At 60.6% G+C, this 11,892-nt stretch overlaps 1 protein-coding gene across 4 annotated transcripts in view; it reads right to left on the bottom strand.

Annotated features, from left to right (window-relative positions):
• Positions 1-181: 181 nt before the first annotated feature.
• Adgrl1 (adhesion G protein-coupled receptor L1) overlaps positions 182-11,892 on the bottom strand; it is a 26,160-nt gene continuing 14,449 nt past the window's right edge. For 3 of the 4 annotated variants that reach the window (XM_010613430.1, XM_010613431.1, XM_010613433.3), the window contains 19 exons: positions 10,071-10,871; positions 8,930-9,244; positions 8,416-8,519; positions 8,055-8,240; positions 7,793-7,831; positions 7,503-7,686; positions 7,255-7,377; positions 6,690-6,904; positions 6,327-6,497; positions 5,704-5,913; positions 5,393-5,613; positions 5,218-5,284; positions 4,767-4,858; positions 4,175-4,343; positions 2,469-2,597; positions 2,271-2,367; positions 2,049-2,177; positions 1,922-1,939; positions 182-1,595 (listed from right to left, as the gene is read on the bottom strand). In XM_010613430.1, the coding sequence (XP_010611732.1) occupies positions 853-1,595; positions 1,922-1,939; positions 2,049-2,177; positions 2,271-2,367; positions 2,469-2,597; positions 4,175-4,343; positions 4,767-4,858; positions 5,218-5,284; positions 5,393-5,613; positions 5,704-5,913; positions 6,327-6,497; positions 6,690-6,904; positions 7,255-7,377; positions 7,503-7,686; positions 7,793-7,831; positions 8,055-8,240; positions 8,416-8,519; positions 8,930-9,244; positions 10,071-10,871 (4,013 nt within the window). In that variant the 3' untranslated portion in view covers positions 182-852. The remainder of the gene's footprint in view (positions 1,596-1,921; positions 1,940-2,048; positions 2,178-2,270; positions 2,368-2,468; positions 2,598-4,174; positions 4,344-4,766; positions 4,859-5,217; positions 5,285-5,392; positions 5,614-5,703; positions 5,914-6,326; positions 6,498-6,689; positions 6,905-7,254; positions 7,378-7,502; positions 7,687-7,792; positions 7,832-8,054; positions 8,241-8,415; positions 8,520-8,929; positions 9,245-10,070; positions 10,872-11,892) is intronic. The other variant, XM_010613432.1, reaches the window with a different exon arrangement.

Below are 11,892 nucleotides of genomic sequence, written 5' to 3'. Positions count from 1 at the left end.
TTTTTTTTTTTTTTTTTGTCTTTTTTTTCTTTTCCATTTCGTTGAAATATTTACAGCAATGGGGGAGGAGGAGAGAGGAAGGGGTGAGAAGGCCCCCTAGGGAAAGATCCAAGCCCAGGACCCACTCCCCAGGGAGATCCAGACCCCGAGATCTGTTCCCCAGAGCGTCAAGCCCACAGACCTGGGAGCCATCGTAGGCTGGGCCGCGCGGGGGGGTTGTGCTTCGTCAGGAGTCACCCCAGGAGGGGTCATTGGGTGTACTCTGGGGGGGCAGGCTTGCTGGGGAGGCGGGATAACAGCAAGGGGGCAGGAGCTTCAGAAAGTTCCACCTTGAGACCACTGGCCACCGCCCGTCCCCTGGGCCACAGCTGGGCTTCCTCTCAGGCTGCAGGACCTGGTCACCAGGAAGCAGGAGCTGCCATGCGGGAGCAGCCTGTCCACCTTCCTACAGCCAGGGAAGCCTTTGGCAACCTCAGAAGCTGCCCCACCCCCAGGGAGACCAGAGCCCTTGCTGCTCCCTCCAGGGGTGGCAGGATAGGGGGAGGGGGAGAGTCAAGAAGCGGGCTGCACCCTGCTGGGCTCTCCCTCCTAACTCCCTGGGGCCTCTGGGCTCCTCGCTGGCCTTCTCCCAAACAGCTGGTGCGAGTGGCTGGTGGGAAACCCTGTCTGTGAACCCTGGCGCCTCGGGCCCCCATATCAGAGCCCCCAGAGGGGACCCTAGGGCCCATGGCCAAGGGGTACTGGAGAGAGCGGTCCACCAGCCACTACCTCCACCAGTCTCCCTCTCTCACCAGGGCCCTGCCCAGGGTCTCCTCCCTGGCCCGGGCTGCCAGCCCCTGGTCCTCAAGTACCTCAGAGACTGGTGACCAGCTGCATCTGCCCGTCTCCATCGGGCCCTGGCCCCTCAAGGCCTGGGGCCGCCAGGTAGCCCTCATGGCTAGGCCGCCGCACCTGGTAGTAACCCTGCAGGGGGTTCCGGGCCACCAGGGCTGGTGGGCGAGAGGTGTAGTAGATTTCGGGGGGCCCTGGAGGTGCAGGTGGAGGTGGGGGCAGGGCCTCACTGGGTCCCTCAGGGCTGCTGTCCGGGTAGGAGGGCGAGTCCCGCAGGTTGGCCCCACTGGCATAGAGGGAGTCCCGGCCTGGAGGGGAGGAGAGGGGCCGGCTGGTGGCGCCATCCTCTGCCGTGCAGCTCTCGGACTCGTCCAGGTCACTCTGATACAGCACCGACTGGGCCCGGGGCAGCAGCAGTGGCTCCTCCAGGGCCTTGTAGAGAAGTTCAATCTCCGCCCGGTCAGCACTCCCGGGCCCACTGGCCTCTTCCTCACCACCACCCCCTGGCACAGGTGGCACGGGGGGCTCAGGTGGCGGCGGGCCCTTGGCTCCGCTGCTGCCACCTCTCAGGTTGTTGTGCACCAGCTCCGAGATGATCATCTTCTCGAAGGCTGCGGCATCGGCCAGGTTACGGCCTCTCGGTGGCTCGGGGGCCCCGTCCCCTGGTGGGAAGTCTCCACTTCGCAAAGAATAGCTGTTGTTGAAGTTGCCATTAAGGGGCAGGGTGTCCATGCCGCAGGCTTCCCGGCCTCCCAAGGGGTGCTCTGCGGGGCAGAAGGGCTGGTCAGGAGGGTGAGGGGCAGCTGTATCGTTGTGGGGAAGGGAGCTCCCCTTCATCCTCTGGGATCTGGTCACATACCCCCCTCCTTGCCTGCTCTAGGGGCAGCTGCCCAACAGCAGGGGGAGGAGTTAGGACCAATCTCGGCAGTGAGACCTCCTGAGCCCCTACCCCCATTTGTGAGCTCAGACCCTTATTTGGGTCCACTGTGGTGGAGGGTATCCTGTGCTCTGGTCCCTGAGAGAGGCCATCTGAAGGCCACCATCGTGTTCCTTCCAGGATGTGGAAAGCCACCAGGAAAGAGACACTTACTGGGCTCCCGGTAGCTTCCTGAATGCCAGCCAGAAGGGAAAGAGAAGGAGAAAGTCAGCACAGAGTCTGGCTCCCCACACCCAGGCCCCAGGGGCAGCCCGTGTGCTGGTGCCCAGAATGCCCTCACCTGGGGAGTTGAAGACAGGGGGTGAGGAGGGGTTGAAGCCCACTGACTCAGCGATGAGGGTGTTGTAGGGGCTGGTGCCCCCTCGGGGCTGCAGCACGGGGTTGGTCAGGAGGTGGTTTCCCATGGCACCTGCCCAAGGGTCAGAGGTCACAAGGAAGCCCAGGGGCAAGGGGCTGAGAGCTGTGGGGTCAGGAGCTGCTGTGGAAGAGGGATGCCTCTTACCTCGGTTCAGGGTGGGTGTGCTATTGATGTCCCCTGCCATGAAGGAGGACTCTGTCTGTTTCCTCACTGTGTCATTCCACATTCTCCGGATTCGGCTCTGGGGACACATCGGGGCACGCCAAGGTCTTAGGGCCACCTGTCCTCTGATTATTCTGAGACCACTCTCCCGGACGGTACAGCCTCACCCGACCCTAGTACCTGGGTGCCCGTGTAGTAGCGGGTATTGCTTCGCATGGCTGAGGTCTTAAGGGAGCCATGCGTGCCCCCTGGCGGGGAGCGGATGCAGCAATAGGAGTGACGCAGGCACTTGCTGTACTCCTTGTGCACCTGGAGGATGGAGGGGGACAGTCAGCTGGCAGCAGCCTTCTTTGTAATACGGCCCCCACAGGCCAGCCTGAGAAGCTGTTCTCTGCCTCAGCACCTGTCAGCTCAGAACCCTCCCTGTCACCTGTCCCTGACACAGTAAAAACCAACCCCTACCTTGCAGCACTCACATCTGAGCGGCTCGAGTGCAGATAAGGAAAGCACCATTGGTTGGGGAGATGGCATCAGGACTCCTCCAGATACCAAAGTCAGAAGATGCTCAAGCTTTCCATATGAACAGTGTGGCACTGCAGAACTGTGTGTTAAGTCATCTGTAGGTTACTTACAGTGTCTACTGCAATGCAGACACTATGTAAATAGTTGTTACACCGGATTGTGTAGACAGTCATGACCAAAAACATTCTGGACATGTTTAGCACAGTTTCTTTTTCTGAAGTGTTTTCAATCCACAGTTGGTTGCATCTGCAGATGTGGAAGTCAGAGGTGTAGAGGGCTGACTATATGCCTCACAGGATGTCTCAGGGTGTTGATGCTATGGGGAAAGCTGTAGCCAGGAAGGGACGGGGCAGTGCTGGCAGGCTGAGCGCTGGGATGTAGGACAGGTCAGGGGAGGCTCAGCAGCAGACATCTGGGCCAAGGCCTGAGAGAAAGGCAGCACCCATGTCTTCCTGAGGAAGGATGTGATGCCCAGGGCAGCATGGGGTTGAGCCCTGAGGACAGTCCTGCATTGGTGCTGAGAGCAGATGGGCAAAGCAAGGGGCCAGGTCGGACTGTGTGGGTCTAGGGATGTTTGTGGGGACTCCGCTGTGCAAGAGTCAGTTTTGATGTCTGGGTGAGCCACAGCATGTGTGTCTATGTGCATGCCCGTGTGTGCCAAAGCCAGCACCAAGTGCCACGTGTGTAAGAAGCAAGGCCTGCCCCTGAGCTACAGCGCTGGTCCTGTGTGGCCAGCTTCCCTGCAGCCAGGGTTCCTGTGCTCCTGCTTCGGCTTTCCCTCAGCAGCCTGGCCCGGGTCCTTGGTCCCTTCAGGACAAGGACAAGGTGTGCACACACCTCAGCTCAGTTTCTGTCCTTTTGTTTTGTGAGACAAGTGCTGGGACTGCGGGTGCGTGCCACACCACACCTGGCTCAGCTGAGTTTCTAAAGCTTTGGTCCCCAGCCTGCTGCCTGCACTCCTTCCTTCACTCCCCTGCTGCTGTCTCTTCGGTACATGTTTTTTCAAGATCTCGACTGTAACACATCTATTTTAAAAGGGACCTTTCTATCACCACAGAATTTACAGTTCTTCCAGCTCCATGGCGGAGGAAATGCCCCATCAGGCTGGTGCCCAGGTGTCTCCCACCCATGGGCCCGCCTCGTGCCTACATTGTGGCAAGGACACTCCTATTACAGACTTGTTCTGCCTTCATGCCCCTCTGTGCTTCATGCTCGCCAAGTCAGGCTGAACCTTCCCTGACCCTGAGCCTGGCTTCTCTCCCAGTGCTGTGGAGGCACCGGGGCTCAGGGGCATTCAGTTCCCCTTCACCCTCACTCCTGCCCTGTTCTGAGACAGTAAGATCCTGTGGAGGTGCCTGCCTCACCTTCTTCTGTAAGGCGCAGTGAAAGACGAAGATGAAGACCCCCTGGAAGGCGTTGAAGGTGGTGAAGAGATAGGCCATGACCACTGACTCCTTGTTGATGAAGAGGAGTCCAAAAGCCCAGGTGAGCCCCAGTAGGAAGAGCAGCGCGATGGCCCCCAGGGCCCAGGACCTGGGGGAGCCGGACAGGCAGGTCAGGGACCCACTAGGAGGCAGCACAGCCCAGCACCTGGCTCCCATCCCCAACCTGGAGTCGAGCATCCTCCAGGTAGGAGGTAGGTAGCCTATTTGGTGACACTTCTAGCAGTCATTTACCCTATTCCCACATGTATGCCCCATTCAGTAGCCTGTTTTTCTTTAGTTGCCCTTGAGTGGCTCTATGTGTGAACTTGGCCTCAAAACCACAGGCTGGATGTACCAATGATAGGCTTCCTAAGACCGCTAAGTGGGTGCATAACGAGTGCGGGAAAAGACCCATCTGATACTTAGACCCATGAGTGTGATGCTGCATTACAGGCACCCCATGGAAGGAGGCCCAGGGAGAGGCCAGGCCCAGCCTTGGGGCCCCAGGGGAAAGGGATGTGGGTGGACTCACTTAATGTTGTCGAGGCGACTGGAGTCTGGCTTGAGCACAGAGGAGCTTCGGATCATCTTGTGCAGGGTCACCATGAGGAACACCAGGTTCACCTGGGGAAGGTGAGGGGGGTGGGCTGAATTCCTCCCCCTCCAAGGGCTCTGGGTCAGGGCCTGCCCTGCTAGGTCTCAGTTGCCACCCCTGCCTTTGGATCCCATTCCAGGGTGCCAGCCATGCTGCAGCCAGCAGACAGGCCAGGCATTAAGTGCACATGGCAGGGGCTCAATCCCAGTCTCTGGGTGATCGGGCCTTGGTGCTGGGGCTCTGCAGACCCAGTTTCCTGGTCCTCTTGGCTGGCTGCTCAGTTTTGATGTGTTTCCCAAACCAGCACCTCTCGGGCTTCAGGCAGGGCAGGGTCAGGGCTGGTGGATGAGGGAAGGAGCCCAAAGCGGGGGTACCACTGGCCACTTACCACGATGACAAAGGAGACAGGCCCAATGAAGCTCCAGATGAAGTAATTGTCCACTCGGAGCCAGCAGCTATAAAGAAAATGGACCAGAGTGGAGAGAAGCCAGTGACCCAAAAGTCCTGGCCTGAAGGGTGCCACCGAGCAGAGAGCCAGCAGCAGCAATGGGGGATATACTCACGCCTTCTCGGTGCCATAGCTGCGGTAGTCAATGGCTGCCGCAATGCCCACCACCAGGGCAGGGAAGCAGTAGCCACCCAGGTAGTAGTACTTGGTGCGGGAGTACTCGCTCTCAAACACTTCCACCAGCAGCAGGTAGAGGTGCACGCCCTCCAGGCACAGCCAGGAGAAGGCAGCCAGGAAGAAGTAGTGCAGCAGGCCAGCAAAGATGGGGCAGGCGATCTGCAGGGAGGCCCAGGTGCTGGTGAGGGAGGCCGAGCCACTGGCGCCCCACCCCACCATGGCCCAGGCCCCAGTGTGGCCCCAGCCCACCTCATACTGAGTCTTGTCTATCCCGACCAGGAAGAGCAGCTCAGCCAGGAAGAGGTTGATGCACAGGTTCTTGTGGATGGTGTTGCGGTCGGTCTGCAGCCCCCGCAGGAAGCAGAAGGTGGAGATGCAGATAGCCAGGCAGACCAAGGAGATGACAATGCCCACCCAGGTGATGACTGACAGCAGCAGCTCGTTGATGCGGCCCTGGTACTGGGGGACAGGAGCAGGGCAGGCTCAGGGCCTCCAGCTGCACACAACCAGGTGTGTGCAATGCCCAGCCAGGCACAAGCTGCAGGCAAGGCCCTCCGAGGCTGCCCACCTGGCCTGCTTGCCAGCCCCACCCCGCTGTAGGCAGCCGCTCACTTCCTCATGCTCTGGAAGGCTTGTGGAGAGATGACAAAGGTGACAGCAACATGCTTCTCCAGAGTGCCTCGGGAGAAGGTGGATGTGACCAGAGGGAACCAGAGACATGGCCTCCGCCTCAGGCAAGACAAGATAAGATGGTGGCCCCTACCCTGAGGCTGGCCTCCCTGGCACCGCCCACATCGTGCACGTCCTAGGGTGCCATGCAAAGCTGGGCCAGCAGCAAACGGGCCCCAGAGGAGCAGTGCACCGTAGCTTACGATCTCTCGGTGAGCCATGAGCACGGCGAAGTTGGTGAGGTGGCTGCAGGCACAGGTGGTGTGGGTCTTGTTGGACTCCACCAGGCGGCAGCCCTGGGTCGACCAGTAGCCCAACATGGAGCGCTCTGAGTAGTTCCAGAAGGAGCAGTTGGCGTTGAAGTGGTTCTTGGCCTGTTGTGCAGCAATGGTCAGGGGTCAGAGCCAGGAGCCACATTCTGGACCCCACACCCAGCTCTAGGGATAGCAGCCAAGGTGACGGACAGCCAGATCTCTGGGGACAAATGGTGTGAGCCCGAGGGAGGGGCTGTAACTTGCTACTGGGGAAGGGGATATACAGTCCAAGAGTGCTGGCTGTGGGCTCACCTCCAGATGGGCCACGGTGAAGATGACAGGATCCATGAGGAAGACGCGACTGGACTCCTTGTTAATGGATGCTGCGATGACCTGCGAGTTCACCACCAGGGAGGCACCCCCGGTACCCCCCGTGCCTGCCTCACCCGCCAGCTTCACTGTGGCATTCTCCGTGGACAGGAAAAGGCCCAAGTTGTTGTAGAGGATGAAGACAACTTTGACCACCCCTGGGGAGGATAGCTGGGGATGTAGCAGCTGCCCTTGACTGGCAGCCTCCATTCAGGTTTGGACAGCAGCCCAGAGGCTAGGGCACAGGATGGCTCTGACCCATTCTTTTTCCCTGGGTGACCTGGGCAGATCCCTGACCTCTCTTGTCCCAGCCTTCTCTGAGCTATGGTCCAGCTAAGCTACTGCCCAGGAGACATCTCTGTAGACCTACGGCACCCAATGAGAACATATAAAACTTGCCACAAGGGCAGAACCCTTGCTTGCCCGCCACGAAGAGCAGAGATAGCAGCTGAGGGCTGGGTAGGGGTGGCCCACTCTGTCCCCACCCAAGGCCTGGCCAGGCGCTCACCATTGCGGCTGTTCTGCTTGATGGTGTTGGCAGACAGCTGGATGGAGTTCTCACTGGGATACTCCTGGGGGAAGACCAGTTCCTGCACCTGGCCCTCCGTGTTCAGGACAGTGACCTCCAGGACTGTAGGCACAGGGCATGGCAGGACACGTGCTTTTAGGGTCTGTCCCCAGTGAGGGGCCAGCCTCCCCCATGGTGTCTGAGACTCAGGACTTGCACCCAGCCTGACCCAGTGCTGCAGCACTCACCCACATTCTGCTTGGCGGCCAGGAAGCGGGCAGGCTCCCTGACGTTGTCGGCCAGCAGGAAGGCGCCCTCCTCTAGCACATCTAGGAGCATGGTGGCTGTGTGCACCTGCTCCGTGGCATTCATGTCCTTCCACGACTCGAGTGCCTCTGGCCGGAGGAGGTTGTCCACCGTCTCCACCACAGCCTGCTCAGACAGGGGTCAGTGCTGAGTCCCCCATGTGCTCTCATTCCTTTCCTTTCCCTGTACCTGTCTCCTTTTCTACCTATCTCCCCGTTAGCCAAGGCCTCACCTTGATGTAATCCTTGCAGGTTCGCTCTCGTTTGTGCATCTGGGGAAGACACGGGTGGCATCAGGCTGTGCCCAAGGTGCTGCTTCCCTAATCCCAGCATGCTCATGTCAGGGACCAGAGAGCTCGCTCTCTGTGTCTGCCACCCACCCAGGGCTGGGCCCTGTGCCCCAGGACCATCCGGGAAGGCTTGGGTCCTTCCTCGGAGCTTCCATTCTGTTGGTTAAGCCCCCTTTTTTGTCCATCTGCCCTTCTGTGGGCCCACCTTGTTGTAGTTCTTCCCGGCTGACTCCCGCTCAATGGGCCGCAAGGCCTGCAGCTGGGCATCCAGGATGTCTAGGAGCTGCTCCATGAGCTTCACCGACGAGGACACGTCCCCTGCATAGATGGAGCCCCGAGTGTGGCGGGCCAGTTCGCTGGCGATGTTGGCCGCATTCTCTCCACTTTTGATCTGGAGAAGCCAGGACAGGGTACCTCAGTGCTGTTGGGGACCAGCCTGCCCTCCCCGCCCTTACTCCGTATATATCCTGTCCCTCCCTTCACCTCAGGGCTGGTGCGGACCCCATGGGCTGCCTTCAGACCCTCTGGCCAAGTACATGCCTGCCTGCAAGAGACCCACACTGTACCTTTTGGGCCACCTGGTTGACCCAGGGGGAGGTGCAGTTGCTGAGATCAGGGCCCCGGGGGTTCCAGAGCCCCAGGGCTGGCAGACACTGGAATGAGGCAATTCCTGTAGAGATAGCCAGGGACAAGGGTGCCAGGGGAAGGAGCAGAGGATGGGTGAGAGGCAGGTGTGAGAGTGGGTGTAGACCAGGGTGAGGGGACAGGGAGGGAAATGTGAAGTGGTGAGGCAGCACTCACCCCTCTCTTGACCGCCCTTTTCCTGTCCCTGCCCTCCAGAGGCAGAGCCTTCCCTTGGGGCCCATGCTGAAGCCCCCTCTCTGGCAAGCCCATCCTGCAGCTGGCTGCTCCACCTCAGCCAGGCTAGGTGCCAGCCCACTTCCACGGCTCCCACGGTCTGATGCCGGGGCTGCCCTGGACCCTGCCACGCAGGGGCAACTGTGCCTACGTGGGGTTGCTGGTGTGTGCACCCCTGCCACACACCCAGCTTTGGCGGTCATAGCCGCAGCCACTGCTCACCTCGGGTGCCCTTGGGGCAAGGCCTCTCCACCAGCATGCCCTGTTGGGTTGCCGGCCACTGGACTCGCCGCACCTCTCGGGGTTCACAGAAGAGCTCAGGGGACACGTGCAGGTTGGGGGCTGGGGGCCGCCGAGTGCTTGGGGCAGGGGCTGTGGCTGCAGGCAGGTCAGGTCCCAGCTGGTTGATGGCGCCCACCGGGTGTGTGGTGAGGGGCGCTCGGCGGAGTGGGGTGGTAGCTGCAGGTGAGGCTGTGCTGGTGAGGGGTGTGGGCCGGGCGGTGGTGGTCGTGCTGAGGGGTGGGGATGTCGCTGGGCCTGGAGGGGAGAGGGGGTAGACAGGCTTATGCCCAGCACAGGGTCCCTGGCAGTCTTTGCTCTTCCCCTTACTGAACAGAGGTGCCCTGGGCCCACTGGGACTGGAAGCTGATGTCCCCAGCCTCTCTGTGCCCCAGCAGATGCCCTGTGCTCAGGTGACCACATAAGGTATCAGCTGGCTAGAGAAATGCACCAGAGAAGCAGCCCCGAGAGGTAAGGCCTGGGCACAGCCACTGCTCATGCTCACCACGCTCCTGTGGACTTGGGTCTATGACCTGGTCACCTTACCTCTGGGCCCTCAGGTTCCCTTCTGCAGAGGAGGTTGGGTTAACTAAGGCTCCCTGGGGCTGCTCAGGGTTGGTACGGGGCAGCTGGAGGTGGAAGGGACACAACAGCAGGACCTTTCCCCTGCTGAGCCCAGCAGCTCGGCTGTGGCCCACTTTGCCGACAGTGGGCGTCCCAGGGTTCCACCTCATCCAGGACCAGGTGTGCCTGGGCCCCTAGCAGAGGCAGCACAGGCCAGTAGCTAGGCACCCAGAGTCCTGGATTCCCAGTCTTCACATAAACTGCACCCCTGTCCTTCCAGAGCCTGTGTTTCTGCATCTGTAAATCAGGGCAGTCGCAAACCCTGTCACCTCATAGACTGAGTTAACAACGGTGAAGTATGTAGACTGCATCTCTGCCATGCTGTGACCTTTCACCTCCTGAACCTGTCTACCGATCCCCAAGACTCAGAGTGGGCTCCCCGACCCTGGGAGCAGAGGCCTGGGGGTGGGATGGGAACATAGCTGGATAGGGCTAGCGGCCCGGAGCGGGCTGTCCTCACCAGCGCTGGGGTCTGGTGGCCCGAATTCCAGGCTGTAGCGCACCACAAAGTAGTTGTTCCAGACATACAGCTGGTTGTCACGCGGGTTATAGTCCACAGAGGAGACAAACTGGTAGGGGTTGGGAAAGGCCAGGCTGACAGGCTCCTCGCGGTTGGCGTTGGTGTTGAAGGCGTAGTCCACACGGTTGCCAGCGGCCTCGCTGTCGTCATCCACATACACGGAGCGCAGCACATAGAGCACACCACACACCATGAAGGCATTGGAGGCTGAGCGCTTATCATAGCCGGTCTCCCACGTGCCCTCGAAGCGCAGAGTGTAGGGGTTGAGCTGGCTCACTACCAGCCGCCCGTTGTTGCCCTCGGTGGCATAGATGACCCACAGCCCGTTCTCATCCACAGCCAGGTCGATGTCAGTCTTGCCGCCCCAGCGGTAGGGTGACGTGTCATGGTAGTTGGCCGTGTTGATGACCGTCTCCCCGCTCTTGATGCGCGTCCGCAGATCATACTTGACGATGTTGCGCGTTCGCTCCTTGTTGTAGAAGACAGCGCCGTCATAGACCACAAAGCCCGTGCCGTCCACACGGTTGGGCAGCCGGTAGGTGGTAGTGTGGCGCGCAGCCACGTAGTCCTCCCACGAGGCGTACTCGGTGAGCGTGTCCGTGCGGTAGGGGATCCAGGGCATGACGTAGATGCGGTCACCCGCCTGCAGAGGGTCCTTGCACCACGCACCTGACTGGTGCTCCGACTCATGCGTTGAGGTGGGCTCCAGCACCTTCTGCAGCGTCCCTGGGCACACAAAGACTGGACCAGGTGTGGAGGGAGGCAGAGGGAGAGAGGAGAGAGGCGAGTTGGTCATTTGCCAGGGACCAGGCCGTTCCCCCTGCTGCTGCAGTCACGGTTGCTTGGTAGGGCTGGTGATGGGAGGGGGTTTCCAGGCTGGGACCCCGCCCGCCCAGCTGCCCCTCTCCCTGGAGCTGAGGACCCTGCAGGCCATCAAGAGCAGGGTTAGTGTGGGAGGTGGCACCTTGTTCCCTTCCTGCTCGAGACCCCATGGGCTGGGGATGAGGGCTGGTGAGCGCCCTCCCAGAGCTGGTGCTGGAGTGATTGTGGGGGAGCCAGGAACTGTCCCCACAGCTGGCACCCCGACTGACCAGCACCCTTCTATGCCTCTAAGGAAGCACTAGGGTCCAGTGTCCTATCCGTAAACAACCACCCCAGGACAGACTTTATTAAAAAAGAAAAATACTTCACTTCCTTTCTCCTGCAAAAACTGCAAGGTACAGTGGTGATTCTGAACCCATTGTGGGTATCAGGAGACCCCAACTCCAATGTGGGGGAGGTAGAGGGGTGTCAGCTCTCTCCCAAGGCCCCCACCCACTGGTCCCCTGCAAGTCAGTAGCTGAGGAGCTTGGGGAGCCCCCAGGTTAGCCCAGGTGGAAGGTGCCTGGCCCCACCAGCCAGCAGGGTCTCGGGGTTGGGCTGAGCAGCAGACACTGGTGCACAGGGGTGGATGGACGGGGACATAGAGAGTGACGGGACTCCCGGGAGGGTGGGGAGGACAGAGGATAGCTGCATGAAGGGAAGAGAGACAGGGGTGGGGGCTCCACGAAGTCCTGGCTCCGAGGGAGGCTCCGCAGACCACCTGGGAAGAAAGGGTTAGTGCTGGCGGAGGAGAGAGGGTGAGCAGAGAATTCACAAGGCCCAGGCCCAACTGAGGGTCCCTTCGGGGGGGCAGTCCCAGGTCCAGCTTGGAGGGGGCAAGGGAGGGAACCAGGAGCTAGGATAAAGACCCAGCCCGCCCCAGCCCACCCCACCCCCTCCC

This window comes from Fukomys damarensis, unplaced genomic scaffold (assembly GCF_012274545.1).
Source record: "Fukomys damarensis isolate Sample0158 unplaced genomic scaffold, DMR_v1.0_HiC HiC_scaffold_30, whole genome shotgun sequence".
In the NCBI taxonomy this organism is placed as follows: Eukaryota; Metazoa; Chordata; class Mammalia; order Rodentia; family Bathyergidae; genus Fukomys; species Fukomys damarensis.
This window is presented reverse-complemented; position numbering and strand designations above follow the sequence as displayed.